A 23,473-nucleotide genomic window follows, 5' to 3' on the forward strand; every position below is an offset into this window, starting at 1 on the left:
TGCCCCTGTACTGTGGGGCACCCTGATGTTTGATGTGACCTTGGGAAACAGGTTTGGGAAGGTGGGCTCTTCTGTGCAATGGATGCCACAGAGGAGGGGGGTTTCAGTTGTGGACAGGGTGAGACTGGTGGTAGTGAACTGACCACTCAGGCCTGATGGGCCAGGTACGTCATCCCTATCAGACATCCAGGGGATTCCTCCTCTATTGGCCCTGCTTTCAGGGCTGGGCTTTCTGTCTCTGGCATTCTCTGCTGTGTGGCAGTACTTTGGAGACCTGTGGAATGAGAGGTATTGTGTCACATGATGGTATTGTACAAGTGGTACACATGTTTGTATGCCATCATTGTCTGGATTTGTACTGCAGTAATGGCATTAACAGTTACTACACTACAGCTTGTTTTGGTATCAGAATGTTGCAATGGTCCTAATTTGATCAATAGTTGTTATTGGCTTTGCTACAGTCACTGCCATGTACTGATGCCCATTCCAATTACTTGTTGGTGAAGGGGGGTGACATGGTTTTACGTGCAGGTGCACAGATTTAAAGTGGATTTAGCAGTCCTGCAAGGGTATGGAGTATTGCATTGTGGTAGTATTAGTACTTGCTGCAGTGAGGGGAATCCATGCACTAGGTGGGCCTGTTAGGGAATGGTGTTAGTAGGGAGCTGTGACATGAAAGGGTGGGTATTGGGTCCATGGCTAGTATGTGCACATTAGGGTGGTGTGAGGGGGTGGGAGGGTGTTGGGGTACATGCTGTGCAGGGGTACATGTTCGCCGGAAAGTGTAGCTGACTTACCAGTGTCCAGCCCACTAGGTATCCCCATCAGCCCCTTTGGGTGTAGGATGGCCAAGACTTTCTCCTCCCACAATTATAATTCTGGGAGATGTGGTAGGGGCCCACCACCAGTCTTTATGACAACAATTTGGTGTTGTGATGCCATAGCCGTACTTTCCCCTGTAGGTCGTTCCACCTCTTCCTAATGTCGTCACTTGTGCGTGGATGGTTTCCCACTGTGTTCACCCTGAAGACGATCCTCTGCCATGAGTCAGTTTTCCGGGCTATGGATGTCTGCTGGACCTGTGCTCCAAACAGTTGCAGCTCCACTCTGATGATTTCGTCGACCATGACCCTCAGCTCCTCATCTGTGAATCATGAGTTGTTTTGTGGTGCCATGGTGGCTGTGTTGTGCATGGTACAGTGTACTGTGCAAGGATGCTGGGTATGCTGTTTGTTGGTGTGAGTTTGAGTGCTAGGATGTGCATGTGGTTTGTGGTGTTTGTGTACAGTGGTGATGTGTGTTGTGTTGCTCTTGATTTTGTGTGTTGTGTGATGCGTGTTCTGTGTGATGGTGCTTGAGATATCTATGTGCAGTGCCTTCTGTTAGTGTGCTCTTGCCTCGCTATGTCAGTCTTTCTGGGTACAAAGGATTCTGGTGTGGGTGTATGTTTTGTAGTGCTGTCGTCAGGTGTGTGTGGTGTGTGTATGTGTATCAGGTGTGAGCTATTGGTATTGCCCGATGCGGTGCAATGTTCTGGTGGAGATGCTTTTTTGACCACAGCACTTCAGACCGCCAATGGATTGCCGCTGTGCTAAGAACGCAGTGCTGATTTGTGATTCATGATCTGGAGGGCCGGATGTTGTCGGCGTGGCGGTGCTGGTGGTGCAGACGCCTGTTTCACGCCGTCGTTCAGGCCGACTGTGTCAGTTTTTTGGTATTTTTTTTGTGGTGTTATGTTGGTGACTTGTAATACGGTGGTCTTTTGGTGCCCACTTACATGACGGTTTTTGTTAAAGACCGCCAAAGTCAGAAAGACCACCTCCGTGTTACATTCTCCCCCAGTCTCTCCTGTGTTTTGCAAAAAGAGGCACCGGCACTCACCTGTTCAGTGCAAAATGTTGTGTATTTACCACATACCATCAGAAAGATCGATGTGTTCTGGCTACAACATAGCCTTGGTCATGACAGAAAGTGCCATTTTTGGATTTTTTTTAAAACACTAAGGGGGTTATTCTAACTTTGGAGGAGGTGTTAATCCGTCCCAAAAGTGACGGAAAAGTGACGGATTTACCACCAGCCGTATTACGAGTCCATTATATCCTATGGAACTCGTAATACGGCTGGTGGTATATCCGTCACTTTACTGTCACTTTTGGGACGGATTAACACTCCTCCAAAGTTAGAATAACCCCCTAAATGTTACTGCAAACAACAAACATAGAAAAAATACTTTGACCTGCACATGCACATAGGCCCATATTTATACTTTTTTAGCGCCGCATTTGCGTCGTTTTTTGACACAAAATCGGCGCAAACTTACAAAATACAACTGTATTTTGTAAGTTTGCGCCGATTTTGCGTGAAACTACGACGCAAATGCGGCGCTAAAAAAGTATAAATGTGGGCCATAGTTTCTTATCCATGCTTCAAATGGGGAACAGAGTTTTCAACAATAATAATCATTATAGTGGCACTAAATATTACAGATGTACCATAATTTAAAATCTATACAATTAATGGTTTATATATGGCAATTATAGTCCTAAATGTAAAGTGCAGAGTACATACTAAAATTACATTACATTTAGATTATTATTTTAGTGTTTTAGTCGCCCGTAGGTGGTTATCTGTGATTCCATAGGAAAATGTTTTTTTTGTTTTCCTATTAACTTTGGCTCAGTTTAACAAATCTTCATATACCTTTCCACAAATTACTTTTATTCACCCCAGCTCCTTCCTGGAAAGTTTCTAGAGGATCCATAAAATGGGCCAGAGAAAAAGGAAGAGTCCCAAAACATTAAACAGCGACATGGCAAAAACTGCTGAATGGAATTAAACCAAATCTGTTTGAAAGCTAGATCTTGGTGTTAAAAGATTGTTTTTTGTGATTTGGAGTAAACCGGTTCAGTAGTTTTTGAGCAGTGAAATCTCAAAAGCTTTGTATATTTCACTCTGCGGAGGCTTTGCGGAGCCAACAAATCTCAAGATGAGCCATCTTAGAAGTCCGTCCCAAATCCTAATAAAAAAAATAAGAGGGCAGTGTAAGGATGGCCTCCCTCCATAGGCTTGGTGGTGGTGGTGGGGGGGGAAGGGCAACCAGAAGGACCCCAGTGCTGATTTTTTTATTTTATTTTAATTTTGCCACAAATTCCTGGAGTGTCCATGAATCCACTGTAAAATAAATTCCACCAGAATAGACCAAGGCCTGGTGGAATGGCACAGTTAATTATATAGGGGAGGGGACCTGTGGCCCCTCCCCTAGCCTCTTTGAGACCCGGGGACCCTTCTACCAGGCATATAGTTACAAAATGAGGAGGTTGCATGCATCACCCCTCCCATAGCCATTTGACACCTCTAGAGGCCCGCCCCCTGTGGCTGGCTCAAAGACAGTACCTCAGGGTTCCCAACTCCAGGAACACCATATATTTCCCTGCCTAAGAGTGTGTACAGATAAAGTGTAATGTGCTCCCACCTGGCAAGAGCACAAAGCATCTCCTGCCAGGTGGGTGCAAAAAACCTTTTTTGAAGGGAAAAAAACACTGAATTGTTCGAGCCCAGTGGAACAAAAAGAAAACAACTCCTGCGCCCCCCAACAAAATAAAAAAAGTGTTTGTGTCCTGTATGGGGCTGGAACACCCACAAGAAAAATAAACAAACTGCACAAAATTAATAATAAATGAGTATCCACTGATGCTCATTTATTATTCACAGATGATAAATGAGCATCCAAATAATGCCCTATGGCATTTTAAAAAAAAACAATACATGTAATATAAAAGGCTGTGGTGCTCCTAGAAGAAAGTGGAAACACCATTTTTTTTTAAATGTTATCGGGGGCTGCAGGCCCCCAGCAACATTAAAAAAACAGTAAGTCTCCAGGGTCATTAAATCCATGATAGCTTAATGTATTTATTTTAAAGCACTCTTAGCTGGAACTGTATGCTATTCCGCTGCAGAGCAGAACCATCTTATGGTGGGTCTTATAGCTGAATTTTGTAGCTTCAAAAATGTTTAAAAAAGAAACTTAAAGTCATAGTGATGTTTTTTTTTTTATATAAATACAATTTTGTTATATTGTTCTGAAATAAACAAAGGTTAGAGGAGGTTAGAGTTAGGTATGGTAATAATATATCACTTTGCATGCTAAACCCCATAGAAATATAATTTAACTCGTGCCCTTACCATGCACATCTAATTACCCTATATATTACATCACTTATGACATCTTCTATGGCATCATTGAATCATTAACAATTAAATTATGTATGAGAACAATGTTCATGGTGGGAGTGCAAGTTGTAGTTACCTTAGGTCATGAAGTGTAGTTGTCTGAGATAATTATAACAGGTGAATTTTACTACTGTGTATGTTTAAAAACATGCCCCCTAACTATAACTGTCTCCTGCTGCCCTCCCCTTAGATTTTGATCCCAGGGGGTGGGGTCCCTAAAGCCCAAGAAGGCTCGGAGAGGAGACTGCCTGGCCGCCCTCCTATTTTTATGGTATTTGGCCTCAGATGATAGGGTTCCAGGGCCTATTAATGTTTGAGGATGGGGCTCCACATCCTCCACTTGTGTTTTTATTATATTTGACCCTGGTGGATATAATCCCTTGGGCCAATTAAGAGTCTTAGAGGGTGCAGCAAGCCCCCTTCCCTTAATATATATACATATATTTACCATACATTGTTCAGAGATAGTGCAGTGTTTTTTCCAGTAGACTTTACTAGCATAAACACTGCAGAATTTCTGAACAATAAATGTTAAATGTTTATGTTAATACTTAGCAAATCATTCCTTATATACACTTCACATGTTTACTTCATCTTGCAGCTATTTAAAAGAAGTTGTGTTTCTGTATTGTTGGTGCTGTATATTAACCCTCTTGTGCAACACATAAGGTTGCCTCCAGTGTTTATGATGGGCCACTTTTGAGATTGTTTTTTTAGTTTTCTATATTACTCCTGTATACCACATATTTTGAATTGAATAGCTTCCAAGTGTTCATATCTGGCCATGATTTAGAGTTGAGGCTGAAGGACTCAGAGTGCCTGGTAGTGGGCCAAAAAGGTGTTCACTGTACAAGTCATGCATTCCTTGGCCGCTCTGCAGAGCGCACCGAGCAATGGTAACATATCCCAGTTGCAATTCTGATTGTGTGCAAATGTGTGTGAAGACAGCTGTCAAAATATTGATGAAGAACAAGTAAATGAAAATGAAGGGCTTACAGGTGAATGTGTGAATTGTGTGTTGGAGGGGTACTGAAATGAAGGAGATGTGAGTTAGTGGATTAAGGAAAGAGTGAAATGAGGGTACTGAAGAGGAGAGGCGTAAGATATGCATATGAATGAGATGAAAAACATATCTAACCTAGAGTTCACAGAAAACACCCTGAAAACCAATACTTCTACTACAGGCCCCAGTACTATTTGAGTCACAGACTCATAACTTCAGAATCAAAACATTTCAATATAACAAAATCATTATTTTACTCAATTATCGTCAACAGTTAACAACCATTGACAAAGCCAATAGTCCTGGCATGTTTTAGGTGAATGTCACATGTTGTGTTTTATATCTTTGAAAGCAATAGTGAAAATCTCAGAGATAAAGCAAAATTCCAGTCAGTGGGCATACTATGGGAATCACAAGAATTTAGTTTACATGTTTAAGCCACACCCTTTTTGAGACCTTCCCAAACACTTTTTTCATCCCACTTAAAGCCCTGGCATCACATATTTTTATATGACTGCACAGAGTATTTTCTTCAAAAGTCAGTGTCACATGAAGTGCAAGACACTGGGCAAGCACACGCCTTCAAGGGTCTGAAAATGTCACAATGTACAATTTGCACAATAATATACGCCTGCTTCATTTGCTTGTTACATTAAAGTCATTTACACTCCCCCACTTCTTAAATGTCAAAATCTTCCCACCACCTGCACAACTTAAACAGTGTTTTTCTTACACATTTAATCAATCACTCACTTAACAAACAATTCGTAGGAGCACATAAATCCTTGAGTTCAGATGTGGTGTTTGCGTGACCTGTCAACCTTAAAACATGTTAATTCTTCATGTCACATCAACTGATGATCATTGAAAACAGAACTTGTCCATTATGCAGCTTTATCTCACATGAAGTATCTATTACAATGAGTAAAATGCTTCATGAGCCCTATGGGCTAGAAGACTTAACGGAAGACTTTTATAACCAATCAAGTGGTCAATTTCTCAGCTCTTCAATGTCATGTAAAAACTTTAGTCAGCTTTAGAACCTCCAACATAACAGATATTAGATGTTTGTCCAGAGCATTACCCCATGTTTGACAGGCCATTGTCTCTCGCTCTTCAGATTATGTCCTTGAACTAATTCTAGTGGTTTAAATTAAAACGTTTTTCTACATATTATACAAAACACAAGGTCGTCACAAAAATTTTTTTGAAACTTTTTTTGACAATTTATTTTCTATCATTACTCTTTAATGTATAAAAATGAGGGTCTTACTAAACGTTTGACTTTCATTGGTGAAATGATGTCTCTGTCAATAAATAAATAATTATTTACAGTCTTTGACAAAACAAAATGGTGCTCATTGATCTGCACAAAATAAGAGACAAAAAGGAAATGTGTTATAAATACTTTACATAGGAAAACTCGTACAGGCTAAATATTAACATCCTCTGTCCCCGTTCTATGACAACAAAACAAAAAAACTACACATCTGTTAACATTGGTACATTTTAATGAAAATATCCCCATTCTGAACAAGGGATACATATTGCTTACTTGAAAAAAGAAAATTAAAATGTTCACCAAACTTAGCAATTCTTGCCAACAAAAAGGTTTTTCTTAAATGAAAAAATCTATGAATTGTAAATGAAAAAAATCTAAAAACTGTGCAGTGAAGCCAGACAATGTGGATTCTTTCTAATGAATATAGCAGTAACATCTATTATTTGTTTAGAATAAAAGAGCTGGGAAAACGCTTGCAATCTCCTTTCTCTGTCAAACCACAATATATTGAAATCCTTAGCAAAACTACACTTGTGCATTTGATAACTATGTTTTTGTTGTAGAGAAAGCACATTTGAAAAAAAAGAAATATTAAATATTTGCTTAACATAGTGGAATAACTACTGTAGATTATGATGATTCTCGTTTTAAAACGTCTATTTACAACAGATGTCTATGACTGTACAAAATACTATTGTGCCCCATGACAGTGGCTACCTCATCTTTATGACAAAATCCAGAAGGCGTCTAATGAAAAGTATGCCGCACAAACAAAAGGGAAAATATTCTGAACACACTGAAACTTTTGGGATCCATTGCATAACATCAGATATTGTTAACATAGGTGGTACTGCTGAAGAGACTGTTCGTCCATCTGGCCTAATAGCCTTTAGCTAGCTTGAAGGCATCAGCAGCAAACAACGCGTGACAACTCAAAGCTCAATCACATAATATGATTGTGGTAAAGGAAGCTAAACATAGAAAGGACAATTAATATGACCACTTCACCATACAACAATAACTAAGGTAGCCTGCAGTGGTATTATTATTAAAGCATGTGGCTTTTATAAGATCAGTCTGATAAAATGTGTTCTTTCTAACAACCTTGATTTACACTCTAGCACGGTGGTCAAAGTAAGGGCATTCGTATGATGAATTATCAGTGTGTTTTTCAACAATGGTACTTTCATTTATACTTCAGAGAAAAATTGTGTTTTATTAAAACACAGTCAAAATGGAATAATATGTTAAAAATGTCTTCTCTCCAGAGCTGATTTCAACAAGACAATGTCCGCAAAGCAAAGAGCATGCCCTGGGTATGACAGTCCATCATCACTATGGCATTGCAAAGTGTTCCTAAAGAAAGTGCTTAGTTAATGCTAAAAGGGGCACACAAATGCCGAACACCAACACCGCTGTGGCCTGTTGCTAACTTGAGGTCTCTTATTGTAAAAGGGCCTATTTTCAGAGCTTGAATGGGATACAAACTTTCCAAAGCATTCCTCTCAAAACAATGTGCAGTGAGATACTCTTCTTGTGAGGATGTGTAACATGTCAAAATGGTATTAGACAAATTTCATTCCTTATTGCATTCAAACTTCTCTCTTTATTTTGTGAATCTAGGTGAACTTACTGAAATATTTTCTTTGCAGATTTCAAACACACTCTAATGTTCTTTATACCACTTTTTCCCCTTGTAATGTACCCTTGATGCTTTCTTGGCATGAGCAGGGGAACATCCTGGATCCCTTTCACATGTTGTCTCATGGAGCGGGGATGCTGGCCACTGCTTCTTCATACTTTCTGCTCCTACCTACACAAATCTCCTGTTTTTGTTTTGTTACCTCACAAACTTGCCACCATCTCTCCCCAACCCTTTCTTTTGCCATTCTTTGGCATATTCCTGTCAATTTAATTATTTCCTCTGTTTTGGTTCTGCCCATGTACATTAATGTTATCTCTTCCCTGACAGTTCTTTTGTACTTCTTTCTTTGTCTGCCATGTGACAGCAGCATTCTCCCTCTGCTGTAATCTTCTAAGTGAGGCAGTGGTGTAATGTATGAAGTGAACTCAAGCTTGTGCTTACGAAATAATCCATCTCTCAAAATGGCATATTGGAAATTTGGTTCACCTTGATAATTTAATAATACCCTACATTTTCCTTACCAACTTGTGAAAACTTCAATATCATTCATTTCTATTTTTTCCTGATCAAATACACAAAGGTTGGCTATGCATTAGTTTAAATTAACATTTAAAAACCTCATTACCACTCAGTTTAAGGCACTAGTTGAAGATGAGCATCCCCTGTTATCTATCTCTCTCTCTCCCTATATATATATATATATATACATATATATATATATATATATATATATATATATATATATATATATACACACACGTTCACACATTTATAAATACAAGTTATCACACTTTAAGTACACAGCATTGTCATCCTTTAAAGCACACAATGTATTGCACTTTAATTTGAAACAAATGTTCTGTGGTATCTTTTTGATGCTGTTGTAGAGGCAGGTGAAACATGATGAGACGACACACACCATTGCTATGGTTTGGAGAAGGTGCATGCATATAAAACATTTTCAACAATGGGAGATAAAATTATAATTTAGCAAATAATAGAGATGATGGGAGGATGAGCCCAGTTGTCAGGATTGCAGAGCACGCACAGCACATTGCAAGAAATGCAGGAAATAGTAGAGTTCAGTAATCTGAAAGAATGAAAGAATACGTCTGTCAGTTGCACTCCCATTAACACAGATGTTTTTACCAAATATCACACAAGTGAGTTCTTGCATACAAAATATAAGACAACTTCCGATTTAGACAGTAAAGGTTCATAAAACATTGTTGACTATCACTACTACATGTCCTTCATGGTAAGCCAGGCAGTACTTGGTGAAAAAATGTTTTGCCACTATATTACGAAAGCAGATTTGTGGAAGTGGTAACGTGCAACATGAATGTGTCTGCATATTTGTTGTGTTGCACACTGTCATTGTGATCTGTGGTGTTTTTCTGCTTCTTTATTGAATAGTGTTGGTATTGTGCTTTTCTCTGATGTGCTATGCTGTTTACGTTAGGTATATCAACTAGTGTTGCGGCATTTCCAATCAAAGGTATCACATTTCTTTAAAACAGTCATTACCCATTGTTTTATGTAAAGTTGTAAAATGCCACTGTTTCAACTCTTCAACCGTTTAAAATACCAGTAAGCCCAGACCTGTGACAGACACCTGTCTTAAATTAGTATTCCCAATGCTCATGTTATGTTATACAGTCCTTGCTGACTGGGTTGCATTTTATTCAAGAGCATACTGAACTTCTTACCACTATGTACTTAAGCAATGAAAAGCATTACTGTAAAGCCAATACAGAGCATGGCATAGTATATTGTAATATAATCATGGTTCGTTCCATTCATTTTAATTATGTTTTATGAAACAATCCATTAAGAATCTGAAAGAGAGACCGGAATAACCTATTGCTTATGGGGATTTTTCCCTATGAAATGGTATAGGGAAATATATGATAACACAAAATAATCTCCCGAAAAGCAACATTTATCATTAACTTAAAATGTAAAGGTGCATACGAAACTCTCCATTATGAGATAAACAAATATTTCACTTGCGGCACTCGAACATAATCAGTTTTATTTCACAGAAAAATATCTATATACTTATTGACATATCGGTCAAATTGACAATAGTTATTGAAAAAAAACGTGGAATGTATTTGTGGTTTGGTCCATCTGTAAACCCAATCGGTTAAAAGTGCATTTTAATGTAATAAAGTCAATTCAAATTAAAAAATACATTTTACTGTTGCAATTTTGCATTCAGTAAAATGCCATTAGCAATCATTCATTAAAAATTCAGCAAGAAAACACTTTGATCTGAAGGTGTTGGGACAAAATATTGGCTTAAAAAAATAGAGGCACACAAATATTGAGTTTTTTATATTGTGATGTAGAAATATCAATGATATTATTATTGATTTTTAGGTAAGTAAAAGCATTTGCAATAATCTCAATGTTCTTATTATCGTATTTAATAATATAGTTGTAATAAATATTGTTTTTACTTATCTTTGTGTTTTAGTTATATTTTAATTGTACATGCTTTATATTGTTTGCATAATTGTTGTTAATAGTTTTAAATATAGTTTGAAATTTTAAGTTAATTATTTTTTAAATGCAGTTGTTAATAATTTATAGTGTTGTGGGTCATGAGGTTTCCAAGGCTATATGGTGGGTAGTTAATTAAGCCTTAACAAATTATTCATTAATTATAAATTTTTAATAAAATACTTAATTGACTTATAATTATGAAATTTGTCAAATAATCATATTTTAAGTTATATATTAGTTGCAGGTTTTGAAGTTTGTGGGGTATAGGGTAGGAACGTAATTTCTAATTAATTGGTAATTATTAATTTGAATTAAAATAAATAATCAAATTATAATTATAGAAAGTATTTAATCATTTTATTTTTATGTTATATATCAGTTGTGGGTTATTGGGTTTATAGGGCTATAGGATGGGAAATTAGGTAATAATAATACCTAATTACTTATTGTTATTATATTAATTGAATTATAACTATGAAAAGCATTTCATAATTATATTTTTTATGTTATATGTTATTGGGTTTGAAGAGCATAACGTGGGAAGTTAATTAAGTAATAACTGAATATTAATTGTTTATTAATTTAATATTTTTTAATTGATTATTAAATGTGTGATTATTATATTTTTATTTTATATTTTAGGTGTGGGTGTTTGGTTTATAGGTGTATAAGGTGGGAAGTTAATTAGGTAACAAGTCATTAATTAATTAATTTTTATTAAAATATGTAATTGCATTATAATGATGTATTTTTTCAAAATGTATATTTTTACTGTTATATATTAGTTAAAGGTTGCTATGTTTAATAGGGTGATAGGAAGGTATGTAAGTAATTATTTATTCATTTATTAATAATAATTTTTAGCTGAGGCATTAAACACCATGGTAAAGGTGGGAAAGTAATATGGCAGCTAGCGGCTGAAGTGGCGCAGAGGTTTTGCTTCCCTGACCCCACTGAGTTTTAATAACATTTGGGAAAGCCTATGCCGGCCGATGGATTCTGGACCCCAACTCTCTCCTATGCTCTGCCAACCTCACTCCTTTGTGACACGGGATGTCTGCAGCAAGGGTGAGGGGAGATACCATCCATTTGTCTGCTTGCCCGGGGACCTGACTGCTGGCACACAGCTGCCGTGGTGTGCAAGGGCTCGTCTTATGGCCCTCTGATGGGGACAAAATCTTGGTGACATCGTCTGCTGTGTCAGCCTTGGGGGACTGCCTCTAGAAGAAAGTTCTGCTGCCGAAGTGTGGTACAGCGCAATCAGCTCCTTGGAAGCTGGACCGGCAGGATTGTGTTGCATTTGCATGTCTGCCACAGTGGGAGCTGTGGGAGCAAGGAATGCAGGATCTTCAGCCCCGGTAGGAACTGTCAGCTGGCTCCCACAAGGTAAATGTGCTTCTTGCAGCGAAGGGAGGGGGAGTGTTCTTGTTACCTGCTGCTGCTACTTTGTTGCAAGGTGCTCCCTCTCAGTTTTTGTACTGCCAGTGCAGCTTCAGGGTAGGTGTCCTTCTGGATACTTTGTTGCTCACATTAAGGACAGCTTCCGTCCCACATATAACTAAGAGAGATTCTGCTGTGAATATGTGGAAGTTAGTGGTGCTGTTACAGGCTGCTTCCTGAGCCGTGCCTAGGATACAGGTTAGGGTCCAGGATAGGATCCTTGCCAGATTCAGATTAAGGAGGGATGGCGGGCGGTCCGGAGTCCCCAAATGGAGAAAAAAACGATTGCTGCTTTCAAACCTAGGTGAGGGCAAAAGGAGCATTCACTGTAGACCAAAAATGGAGAAAGAGGTCATATGCCATCCTTCCACCCCTGATTCAACCACTGTTTCAACCACTGCTTCAACCATCTTGGAAATGGCAAAAGTCTCCCCTGCTGCTAATTTTTTGGGAAATCCACCCGAGTGGGACAGTGTTGGTAGACAACGTCTTGACAGCTCTGGCTGGATCTGAGAGGGATAGTTTGATAACCCAGTCACAGCATACAGTAGACACATTTTTACCCTGGCTCCATTCTGTCCCTGCAGATGCATCTATGGGGCAGGATAATCATATTGGAAAGAGTGAGTCACTGGTAAGGGCAGCAACCCACCTACACCCCCAACCTAGAGGGGTGATCTCCTGTAGCAAGGAGGCGACTCCGTGCGTCTCTACATTGTCACCTCAATTGGCTTTGAAAGCCACTTACCCCAAGACCAAGGTGGTGCTACGTAAGTTGTCAAAAAATATGGACAATACTCAGTCCTGACTGGGAGTGGTGGAAGACAGTGGAAGTAAACAGCTCGGGGATCACTCAGCATGAACGGCAGCTTACTAGGAGGGTGGAGGACATGGCGAACGGGTCACGTCAGAATAATCTGCGGGTCCTGGGGGTTCTGGAAGGGGCAGAGGGTAATTATCCCAGCAATTCTGTTCTTCATCTGTTTCGAGAGGTCATCCCCCCTTTAAGTGACTGGGACATGGATTCTATGATTCAGCACAACCATCTCCCAGCAAGCCCTCTCAGTATCCCCAAGCAATTTTGATTTATATTGGGAACTTTATCCTCTGAAAAAAGATCTTTTGGACTGCAACCAATAAGTCTCCAGTAAAAGCATGTGGTATTGAGTTTTGTGTTCCTTCAGATTTCTGCCATTAAAGGGTGCTGAGATGGTAGGAGTTGTGGGAGCACATTCAAGCTCTCCAGAAGTGGGTGCCTATGTTTCTCTCATGGGTCCTGCCACCCTGCAGATTCAAAAGGTTGGCCAGACTTTTTATTGTTAGAATGATCAAAAAGTCCAGGAGCTATAAACTAAGTGGCAACCAAGAGGCTGATGTTGCTCTTCTAATTGAATCTTCTTTGAGGGTGTCCTGCACAGCAACTTCCTTGGGCGGTTCTCAATCTGGGGTGTATCTGTTTGAGTAATTTTGATTAGGCAAGGGTAGCCTTTGCTTGTTTTTAGGATGGTTCAGTGCATGGACCGGGGGAGGTTTGGGTGGGTGGATTGGTGTCTCTTCTTTATCTTTTAAAAGGTTTTACTCCCATTACTCCTGTCTTCTACCCCCCATATGAGGGCAGGTAGGGGCTTTCTATCTCCTTTTTCTTCCTTTTTCCTGATTTCTTCTGATATTTTTTTGATGGCTATATGGGGTTTGGGCCAGGTATTGATTCCAAAATGGGCCGCTATGAAAATGTTGCTCCCTGGCAGAAGCGGTATTTGCCCTTGGATTTTAGGGTTTTGAGTGTCAGAGGGGGTTGGTCCGCTGATACGGAGACTGAGGGGGTGTGGGGAGGCAGTGTAGGTTTGAGGATTGAGTCGTGTCTGACTAGGACCACTGGGATTTCACTCTGATTTTGACTATGGCTCGTTATGATAATGAAAGCATGTGCATCTTGGTCTGGCAATATATTCAGGAATATTGTTTATCTCTAGCTGTAAGATGGAGGAGCAGCTTGTGGTTTTTGTAGAGCTATGGTTATTGCTAGCGATGGCGGCAGTCCTAGGCTGCAGCTTCATATCTTGTCATAGAATATTAGTGAGGTTGTCCCCACAAAAGCGCAAGCTTGCACGGGTAGAATCACGTTTGCTCTGGCCACAAGTTCTCTGTCTTCAGGAGACTCACCTGGCTCAGACCGAGGGCTCCTTGTTAAAAGAACTTGGTTATGAGGTTGTATCTCTCTCCTCCCATACGTCTGCTCAGAGGGGGGTTGCACTCTTGGCTTGGGACAGTAGGTGGCGGTCTTGTCACAAAAGAAGGATCTGGGAGGTAATTTGCCAAATACAGATGGTCCAAAGGTCCTGGATTTCCTTCTAGCACCTTTGGGTCCAACCCTATATCGTCTGCGTTGACTTTAATGTGACATTGTGCCCTAAACTTGATTCAACCTCTCAGATGGGGTCCGCCAATCAGTCTCATAATGACCAGGCTACTCCAGGCAAATATGGGCTTCGGGAGGCGTTGCATCAGTTAATCTTCTCTTATGCTCTGGTTGACCTTTGGCGTTTCTGTCATCCTAAAGAACCATGATTGATTCTGCTCCTCGAGTGATGTTGAGGTTGAATATGTTCTTCGTTACTAATAATAAGATTGTGCTTAATGCGAGGGTCTTGTTGGACCATAATACTGTTTTCATTGTTCATTCAACTAGGTGAGCCTATCCAGACATCCGGCCTTTGGACTTGGACATCTGAAAGTAGACTATTACTGGAAGACGGTTATGTCAGCCTCATAAATCCCCACCTAATTGAGTTCCTTGAGCTTAATATTTGGTCAGCACCACTGCCGGTAGTTTGGAAATCTCTAAAGGCCTTGGGCCATGGACAGACCCTTCAATTTTCTTCATGCCAAAAAATGTTGTTTTGGTGGAAGAAACTACAACTCCACAGATTCTAGGTTCTCTGGAATCTGAGTTGGAATACAGATTCCTGGGGCAGGATGGGCCTCAGGCCAAGAGGCTCTTGGAGCAGTCCACTGTTTTTGGAGCTTCTCTTAATAAGCACATCTGGGATAGGGTAGTGAAAAATGGATAGGCCTGTCAGATGACTCAGTTTGAAAATAATGAGGAAATGGGGTGAATCGTAATCTTTAGGGTTAGTGACAGAGCTAGTTCTAATACCATTCACCAGATCAGGGATGAGAATGATGCTCTTGTCTCTGATCTAGCTGCAATCTCTGAGATATTATTATGTGGGCCCCACTAAAGTGAAACATTGGGCTGGTCTATGTCATCTTGTTTGTCATGCTTTAATCAGGTGGATGATCCTTTCCTGACGCAGGCTAATAAGTTGAGCATTTTACTTAATTTGGAGGTAACCGTTGCTGACCTCCAGTGCAGTAATGTTTTGTCCCATGTTGCTTTAAACGTATCTTATATTAAGGTACATCACCTCAAATATATTAATTGTTGGTACTATACTCCGTACCGTCTTTTTATGATGAAGCTGCGGTCTGAGAATTGCTGTTTTCATTGTGGACTTGCAGATGCCAAACTGGTTCATGTCTTTGCAGCTTGTCTGGCTCTGTGCCTGTGTTGGGCATTTGCTTTTGGCAAGTTGAGTAGGATCTCTAACTTGATGACAGGTTTGATCCCAAGTTGATAATGTTGGGTCCCTCATATGCTATTCCTCCTTATTTCTGAGGTTATACTGCTTTTCTATCGCTTTAGCACCGCTGATCTTGGCATGATTCTTGCATTCCAGTGAGCCTCCTGGTCCATGGATCTGGTGGCGGGAATTTTTAAACATAAGCAGGCTGGAGATGGTGCCAATTGAGAATGACCCTTGGAGATAAAAGGTGGGGCGATCTGCGATCTTGTTCAGGGGTGGCTGGCCTCTGCGGCTGCTTCACAGGATGGACCAGCCTAGTCTATTCGTTTGATTTGTTTTCCAGGGGGCTCTATGCCATGTAGGTCTGGTGGGTTTGTCTATGTATACGCTACCTTGCCTTATTTGCCACCGTTTTTCTTCCTCTTTTCTCTTTTAATTGTTGAATTGATGAGCAATCAATGTAATCCCAGTCTGTCTTGGTATTGGTTGTCTATTTTGCAATTAAAAAAATAATAATCATTTTGATAAATTAATGTTCATTTTGTTTGTCGTAATATAGGTGGTCATTGCAACCCCGGAAGTCGGCGTTAATGTGGTGGTAAGTACCGCCAACAGGCTGGCGGAACCTATCAACATATTATGACATTGGCACTCCGACCGCCATGGCGGTAACAGCCCACGAGCAGAACACCGCCAGGCCGTATTATTGGTCATAAAACGGCTGGCAGTGCTCTACTGGCGTGGCGCTGGAGGTGGCAGCAGCACCAACTTACCGCCATCAGCCGGCATGGCCACAGCCAGATTTCTGCCATTCTTGTGGTTGGGAATCCAACTGTGGTCATAATATGGCAGCCGGCTGGTAGCCGCGGCGATGGTCATTTGGCAGCCGTCGACGCAGTGGTAGGCGGCTTTTACCACCAAGGTTAAAATGAGGGCCATAATGTGGGAATTTAATTAAATAATCAATTAACAGCATTTATTTAGTTAAGATATTTATGTATACAAATTTATCATGATTATGTAAATTGTGTTAAGGTTTTTTAAATTTGTAAAATGTTTATATGATAATTTTGATATTTTCGGAGAATAGCTAGAAAATTATATTATGTGTTTTAAGTGAACTACTTTCTTCTGTTGAGCGCTTTGCCTACGGTTGCATAGACTGGAGTGGGAATAGTAAATTTTACCTCACCGGATTCCAACTCTTTCTGTATTGTTGCACAGACTGGAAAGGGAATAGTAAATGTTACCTCTTCGGAGACCAATACTTTCCCTACTGTTGCACATACTGGAGTGGAAACAGTAAATTCTAACCCTTCTGAGTCCAAAGCTTTCCCTACTGTTGTACAGACTGGAGTGAGTATAGTAAATTCTACCTCTTCTGAGTCCAAAGCTTTCCCTACTGTTGTACAGACTGGAGTGAGAATAGTAAATGTGACCCATCTGGAGTTCTACATTTTTCTTACTGTTGCACAGGCTTGAGAGGGAATAGTAATTATTACACCCTTGGAGTCCAATGCTTTTCACTTTTGTTGCAGAGAGTGGAGTGAGAATAGTAAATTTTACCCATCTGGGGTCCAATGGTTTTCTTACTATTGCACAGACTGGAACGGAAACAGGAAGGTTTACCCCTCCAGTCCAACACTTTACCTCTATTAAGTATAATGCTGTTATTTCCAGAGTTTAATATATTTATTAATATTTTAATATTACTATTTGATTACTTTTTACATTATATATATATATATATATATGAAGAAGCTTTATTCAGTATGAAAAAAATTCATCCATTACAACACATAATCACCAAAACATTGTAAAAATACCAATAAAAACCATGTATAATAAAAGCACCCATCATAAAAACAAGTACATATAATTCTATATATATATGTATATAAAAATAAAAAGCAGAAGAAGATAAAAACCTCATTCATAAAAAACTGGCAAAAAAAATAAAAAAAATAATAAGTAAAATCATTCTAAAAATTCTAAATTTTTGCGCCAAGTAGTTGCTCCCTTCAGGAATGATCCCAGGCCCTTCCATACCAGTACATCTGAGGCCATTTGCAGCCACATGAAAGCAGGACGGTATTGCACAAAACCCTTGGGCCTAAGGAGCGGTAGTAGAAATCGGGTTCTAAATGGTGCATAAAAGACACAGAACAGTGTAAAATGGATCAAGGTCTGATGGGACACCCCATCACAGGGACAGGGTCTAATACATTTCTCCCCATACTGACCTAGGGGGAAGCACAAATTACTTCTAATGATCCCCAAGCGGAATCGAGTTATGAGAGACCTTTCCCTCACATCCTTGATTTCTGAGAGATATCGCTCGGGACCCACCCACATCTTTAGCATAGTAAATTCCCTAATCGATTTTTTCCTTAGAGCCTCCCCCTCCCTCTTGGTCTCCTGGATTCTCTGAAAGTTCTCCTTAATCCATTTCTTATCATAGCTAGTCAGGTCCTCAGGATAATCAAACAATTCAGGCCGCCCCAGGTCATGTGCCATCTTCCTTATATGCGACAGCCAGGGAATAAGCTTTACATTGTCGCAGGCCAAACTATCCCTAAGGATATCCCTATTAAGAGAGGCATGTTCGTTACTCCACACTGAAATCCATAGCAAAAGGGGAGCCAGCTGGGTAGTGTCCTGTACATACTCAAGGTCCAATTCCAGGTGAAGGCAAAATCAAGGAATATTTTGCCCGACACCCAGAAGTCTTCTACAGAACCGATTTTCTTCCACCATAAGGGCTCGGGTATCCCTAAACCCCCAAAGTGCTGAACCATACAGAAGGACAGGTAGGCATTTCCGCCTATAGATTTCAAGCAGGGGTTTGATAGGTTTGCTCCCTACCCTAGCCGCAAAGTCAAAGGTTGCACCAACTGTTGCATGAAAAAGCACAATCCTTCTAGCAATACAGGGTTTCCAAGATCCTTTCTTATCAAAAATGACCCCTACATATGGGAACTCATGGACTCTGCTAATAATTTGATCCTCCACCCTTAGCTCTCCCACCCTACTCATAGGTTTACCACAAACCATAAAGTGCGACTTCTTACAATTAACCTCCAGTCCCAAAGCTGACATAAAGACGACATAAGCTCTAACTAATCCTCGGAGACCATTCATCGTGCGGGCCATAAGGACCGCGGCATCCGCATACGTCAGCACAGGGATATTAGTACCCTTCACCTTCGGGACATGCCTGCAGTGTTCAATCAGAAAATCTGACAGTCCATTTGTGTATAAAAGGAACAGGGTAGGGGCCAAGACACAGCCCTGGGGCACACCCCTTGAAAGCTTGAAAGCCTCCGAGCATTCCCCATTTGGGCCCACCCTCACGTTTGCAACTGTCCCAGAATGGAGATATCGGAGAAGCTCTACAATATTAGGGTCCAACCCTGACTGAATTAGCCTCTCCCATAATAAAGACCGGTTCACTTTATCAAAAGCACAGCTAAGGTCCATAAAAGCAAGATAAAGGGTACCTTTCCTGGCCTGCGTGTATTTGTTGATTATCATCAGTAAATTAAGACACTGTTCTTGCGTGCCGAGGCCTTCCCTGAAGCCATACTGTTCCGGACTTAAAATATCATTTTCTATCATCCAGGCCTCCAGACGGCCTAAGATAATCCGTCCCAGAATCTTCACAGAGGAGTCCAGCAGTGAAATAGGGCGATAAGATTTAGGATCATTTCGATCACCCTTTTTAAACACTGGGACTATGCATGCCAATCTCCAAGAGGCAGGAATGCCCACAGTAACGGCTGCATTAAGAACATTTAGGAGAATGGGTGCCCATAACTGAGGGTTAGCTTTATACAAGTCCATCGGGATTGAGTCCGGGCCCGGTGCTTTATTATGCGCACAACTCTTTATTGCATCAATAACCTCCGGAAGTGAGAATCTGATTGCTAGGTTAGGAGCCACATCATACACATTCTCCCGCATATTTCTTAGGGGGGTACCCTCAAATATACTACAGAAATGAGTTACCCAGGCCTCCGGGGCTATATTACATCCAAGGCCTCAGAGGTTTCTGTTTCAAAGGAACCTCTATTCACCACCTTCCAAAACAGGCCGGGGTCTTTCAGAGCTGTAGCACGCTCTAACTCTTCCCAGGCTTTATCTTTACATTTTAGCTTACTATCCCTCAGGGTCCTTTTATACCTTATTCTAGCTTCTTTTACGAGAACCCAATCTCTAGGGTGAGTCTTGGTAGCCATCTTTAAATTTGCCCTTGCATCATAGCAGGCTTTGTCGTACCAGCCACATTTACGTTTATTAGGGTGGTTGCCTACTAAAACGAGACAGTCTCTGACTGCTGCATATACTACTGTTATCGCATCTATAACAGTCCTGGGATTTGGCGCTTCTGTCAGGAGTATTTCCATAAATAGATGTAGGTTGTCCCCCACAACCCTTCCCACAACTTTTTGGGGGTCTACTTGCTTCCACCCAAGCCACCTACCCTGATCCTTTGTCGCCACCGTTACAGGCCTGCCTCGTCCTAGTGAGCGTAGGGCCCCAGGGAGTTTAAAGGACAATATAAGGGGATTATGATCGCTAAAGCACTCGCCTAACACTTTACCCCCAATCACAAAGTCTCTCATAGGAGGGGACACAAAAATATAGTCGATGGTGGAACCAGACCCTCTACTGACATAGGTTGGAAGTTGGTGAGAGCCTACTGCTTCAATATCATAGAAATTCAAGAGGCCCATCTCCCGAGTTCCTTTAGTAGATCTCTGCCTCTCGAGTCCAGCGGACCCTGAGCTGAATAGACCTTACAGTCACGGGTGAAGGGATTAACCACGGTACTGGATCGGCCCAACTTGGCATTAAAGTCCCCGGAGATGATGGCACGAAATTCCAATCCGACCTTCTCCATTCTGTATTTCAAAATCTTAAGAATGGAGAACAGGGCCCCAATTTGGCACCCCATACCCCACACAGCATTATAAAAGTTGACCAATAACACATTAAAATGATTGGAGAAGAGTACCCATACCAGCAATATACCTTGATGGTTACAGTTAATTTGGAAAGCACCCACTATCTTAGATAAGCGAATTAGAGTGACCAGGCCACCTTTCGAGCGACCACCAAGAGACTGTACAGCTGGAATTGCATATCTGTCATACCCATCCCACACAGCCAGTCTCGCCAACCAAGTTTCCTGAAACATGATGACATCATAGTTAGCCACACACCCAACCCATGCTTGATCAGATAGCTTAGCGTCATAGCCCGCAATATTCCATGAGATAAGATTACACAGTGAGGGCACCTCTTCTTGTATAGCCAGTGCCTTGGCGCATTGTCAATCCACCCCTTCCAGGGATAGGTTGCTATTTTGTCTTCCACTATGAGCCTGCAGGCTGAAATGACCCAGGGGGAGGTTCCTACCGGAACCAGAAGAGACCCCAGTACACACTCGGATGTGTTCATAAAAATAACCCAACGGAACCATACCCATAGAACCAGCACTAGGGACAGGAGAGCGATGGCTAGAGAGAAGTCTTTTGGTCAGGGCGGGATATCTGACATTTATAATAATACAGTCGCCCCTCCCCATCTTATTTTTAGGACCAACCCACCCAATTCTTCTGGCAAACAGGATATCCTTGAAGTCCTTACATGAAAAATCAAAATTTTTGCTCAGCCAATGTCCAACCTTGTTTATGAGTTGGTTTGTAGATTCAGTTGCCCCATATACAAGAGCAGGTACATTCGTCAGCACTACCACATAAGGGGCACACGCAGGGGGGGGATTAAAACAGGCCGGGGACGGCCTGGCCGCTGGCTGGTTCAGATTGTCATTTCCAGACAGAAGTTGGCCACCCCCTCCAACTGCCACAGAATCCGTATCAGGCTGCCTACTGCAGCAATATATATACATATTTTTTGTAAATGTGCTTGTTTATTATTAGTTAAGTTACTTGATGTTTGATATTTGGTTTTGTTAGATTTTTTATACTTTATATATGTATCTATATATAAATACATATTTATGTATATAATATAATAATGTATTTTTTATATGCATATATAAATATATATATATGTGTATGTTTATGGAAATAAATATTCATTTTTTAATAATGTTCTATTTAACATTTACTATTTTATACTGTCTAATGGAAATCAATATTTGTGTCCTTTTTTTTATATTAGTGTGAAGCAATATTCTTTTTTTCAATATTTTTGTATTTATCATTATATGTGTAGGAAAAGAATACTTGTGCCCACAATATTTTGGACACGAAATGTCTGTATCTCAATATTCTTGGGGTCAATATTATGTCACTGATCCGATCTGAAACTGCACTTGACACTCTTGATATGAAGAAGAATGACAATTACAAGATTACAAGTCACATAAAATCGTCCACTTCAGCAGCATTTTTGATACAGTTACCACAAGGTGCTGCCTTCAAGCACTATTGTGGGCTATTAACAGTTTTATTTTATAACAATTCAAGATCCACCAACATCACCTGTAGAGTTTAACACCTTTTAGTACTGCCATTATTGGTGTTAAACATCTACATGGCTCCTCTCACAAGGCTGCTAGGCCCCTTTGATATAGGATACCATATGCATGCTGATAATGCTCACCTACATTTTAAGCTTGAGTGCAACTGTGGTAAAATCTTCAAATAGGACCATTTTCCATCTTTGGTTCAATGGTGGTGAAAACAATGGCTGTGTCTGAATGGTGAAAAAACCTTAACCTGACTTCTTGGGATGGCTGTTCCATGCCACCTGTATTTCATTTGGCATGAATCCCTGAGAACTACAGACAATCAGTGAGTGGTTAAAGCATGCAGCTTAGTTGTATTTGTGTAAACATGTATCATAGTAAATAATTTGTTCTTGAAGTTGAATATGCTAATCTGGTAAAGAATGCATCAAATAATAATTTGGTAGCAATTTCTTTTATAAGTCTTGTATTTGGCTAAAGAAAAGGAATCTGTCAGGTTTTATTTTTAAATTGTGAAACCTGTCCATTTCAAATAAAGGCTGTCTCCTTATCTGTCTTCTAACGCTTGCATCTACTAAGAGGTATCTTTAATTCAGTCTCTTCACCTTGAAACTGCCATCATCCTCTCAGGAGTGATCACCAATGGTGAATACTGCAGCAGCCCTTACACTGGACCCCAAAAAGATCAATCTCCAAACTCCTAAGTATTCAGAACTACACTGCCTGTCTTCTGTTTGGCCTGATTTGCTACAATCACATCTCAACAGCACTATGGTCCCTCTGCTGGCTTTTACTGAAAGAAAGCGTATGTCACATCTTTTGCCTTATTCACAAAGCACTGCAGGGTAGCTCACCAGACAGCTTGTCTGAAGTGTTCATCCACAGCCTTACATTCAGAAGACTGTCATCTGCCATTCCTAACATAGGACTGTTCATGTACATATATCTTCCCTGTGAAACTCCCTCCTGCGATGTAGAAGGATTCAAATTAACTTGCTGAAATTCAGAATGCAGCTAAAAACTCACTTATTCAGGCAACCATATGGTTAACCTCCCACATGCTTTTATCCCCTGTTCCTTATCCCACAAATGCTGATTAGTGAAGTAACACCAGTTTTTGACAGCCCTCCTGGATTAACTTCCATGTTCTAGATTCTCCTTCAAAGCTTTATCATCTGTATCAGTGTGCAAGGTTACAAATCCTTGATATTACCTTATTTTTTATTGATGTACCTCTTAACTATTGTTTCTGATGCAAGGCACAATGAGTTTATGG

The 23,473-nt window shown here is 40.4% G+C and overlaps 1 protein-coding gene across 2 annotated transcripts in view; it reads right to left on the minus strand.

Annotated features, from left to right (window-relative positions):
• Positions 1 to 6,726: 6,726 nt before the first annotated feature.
• The window catches only part of THBS2 (thrombospondin 2), a 542,122-nt gene continuing 525,375 nt past the window's right edge, over positions 6,727 to 23,473 (minus strand). For both annotated transcript variants that reach the window (XM_069234978.1, XM_069234977.1), the window contains exon 22: positions 6,727 to 9,250. In XM_069234978.1, coding sequence (XP_069091079.1) covers positions 9,243 to 9,250 — 8 coding nt within the window. In that variant the 3' untranslated portion in view covers positions 6,727 to 9,242. The remainder of the gene's footprint in view (positions 9,251 to 23,473) is intronic.

Source organism: Pleurodeles waltl, chromosome 5, assembly GCF_031143425.1.
Source record: "Pleurodeles waltl isolate 20211129_DDA chromosome 5, aPleWal1.hap1.20221129, whole genome shotgun sequence".
NCBI lineage: Eukaryota > Metazoa > Chordata > Amphibia > Caudata > Salamandridae > Pleurodeles > Pleurodeles waltl.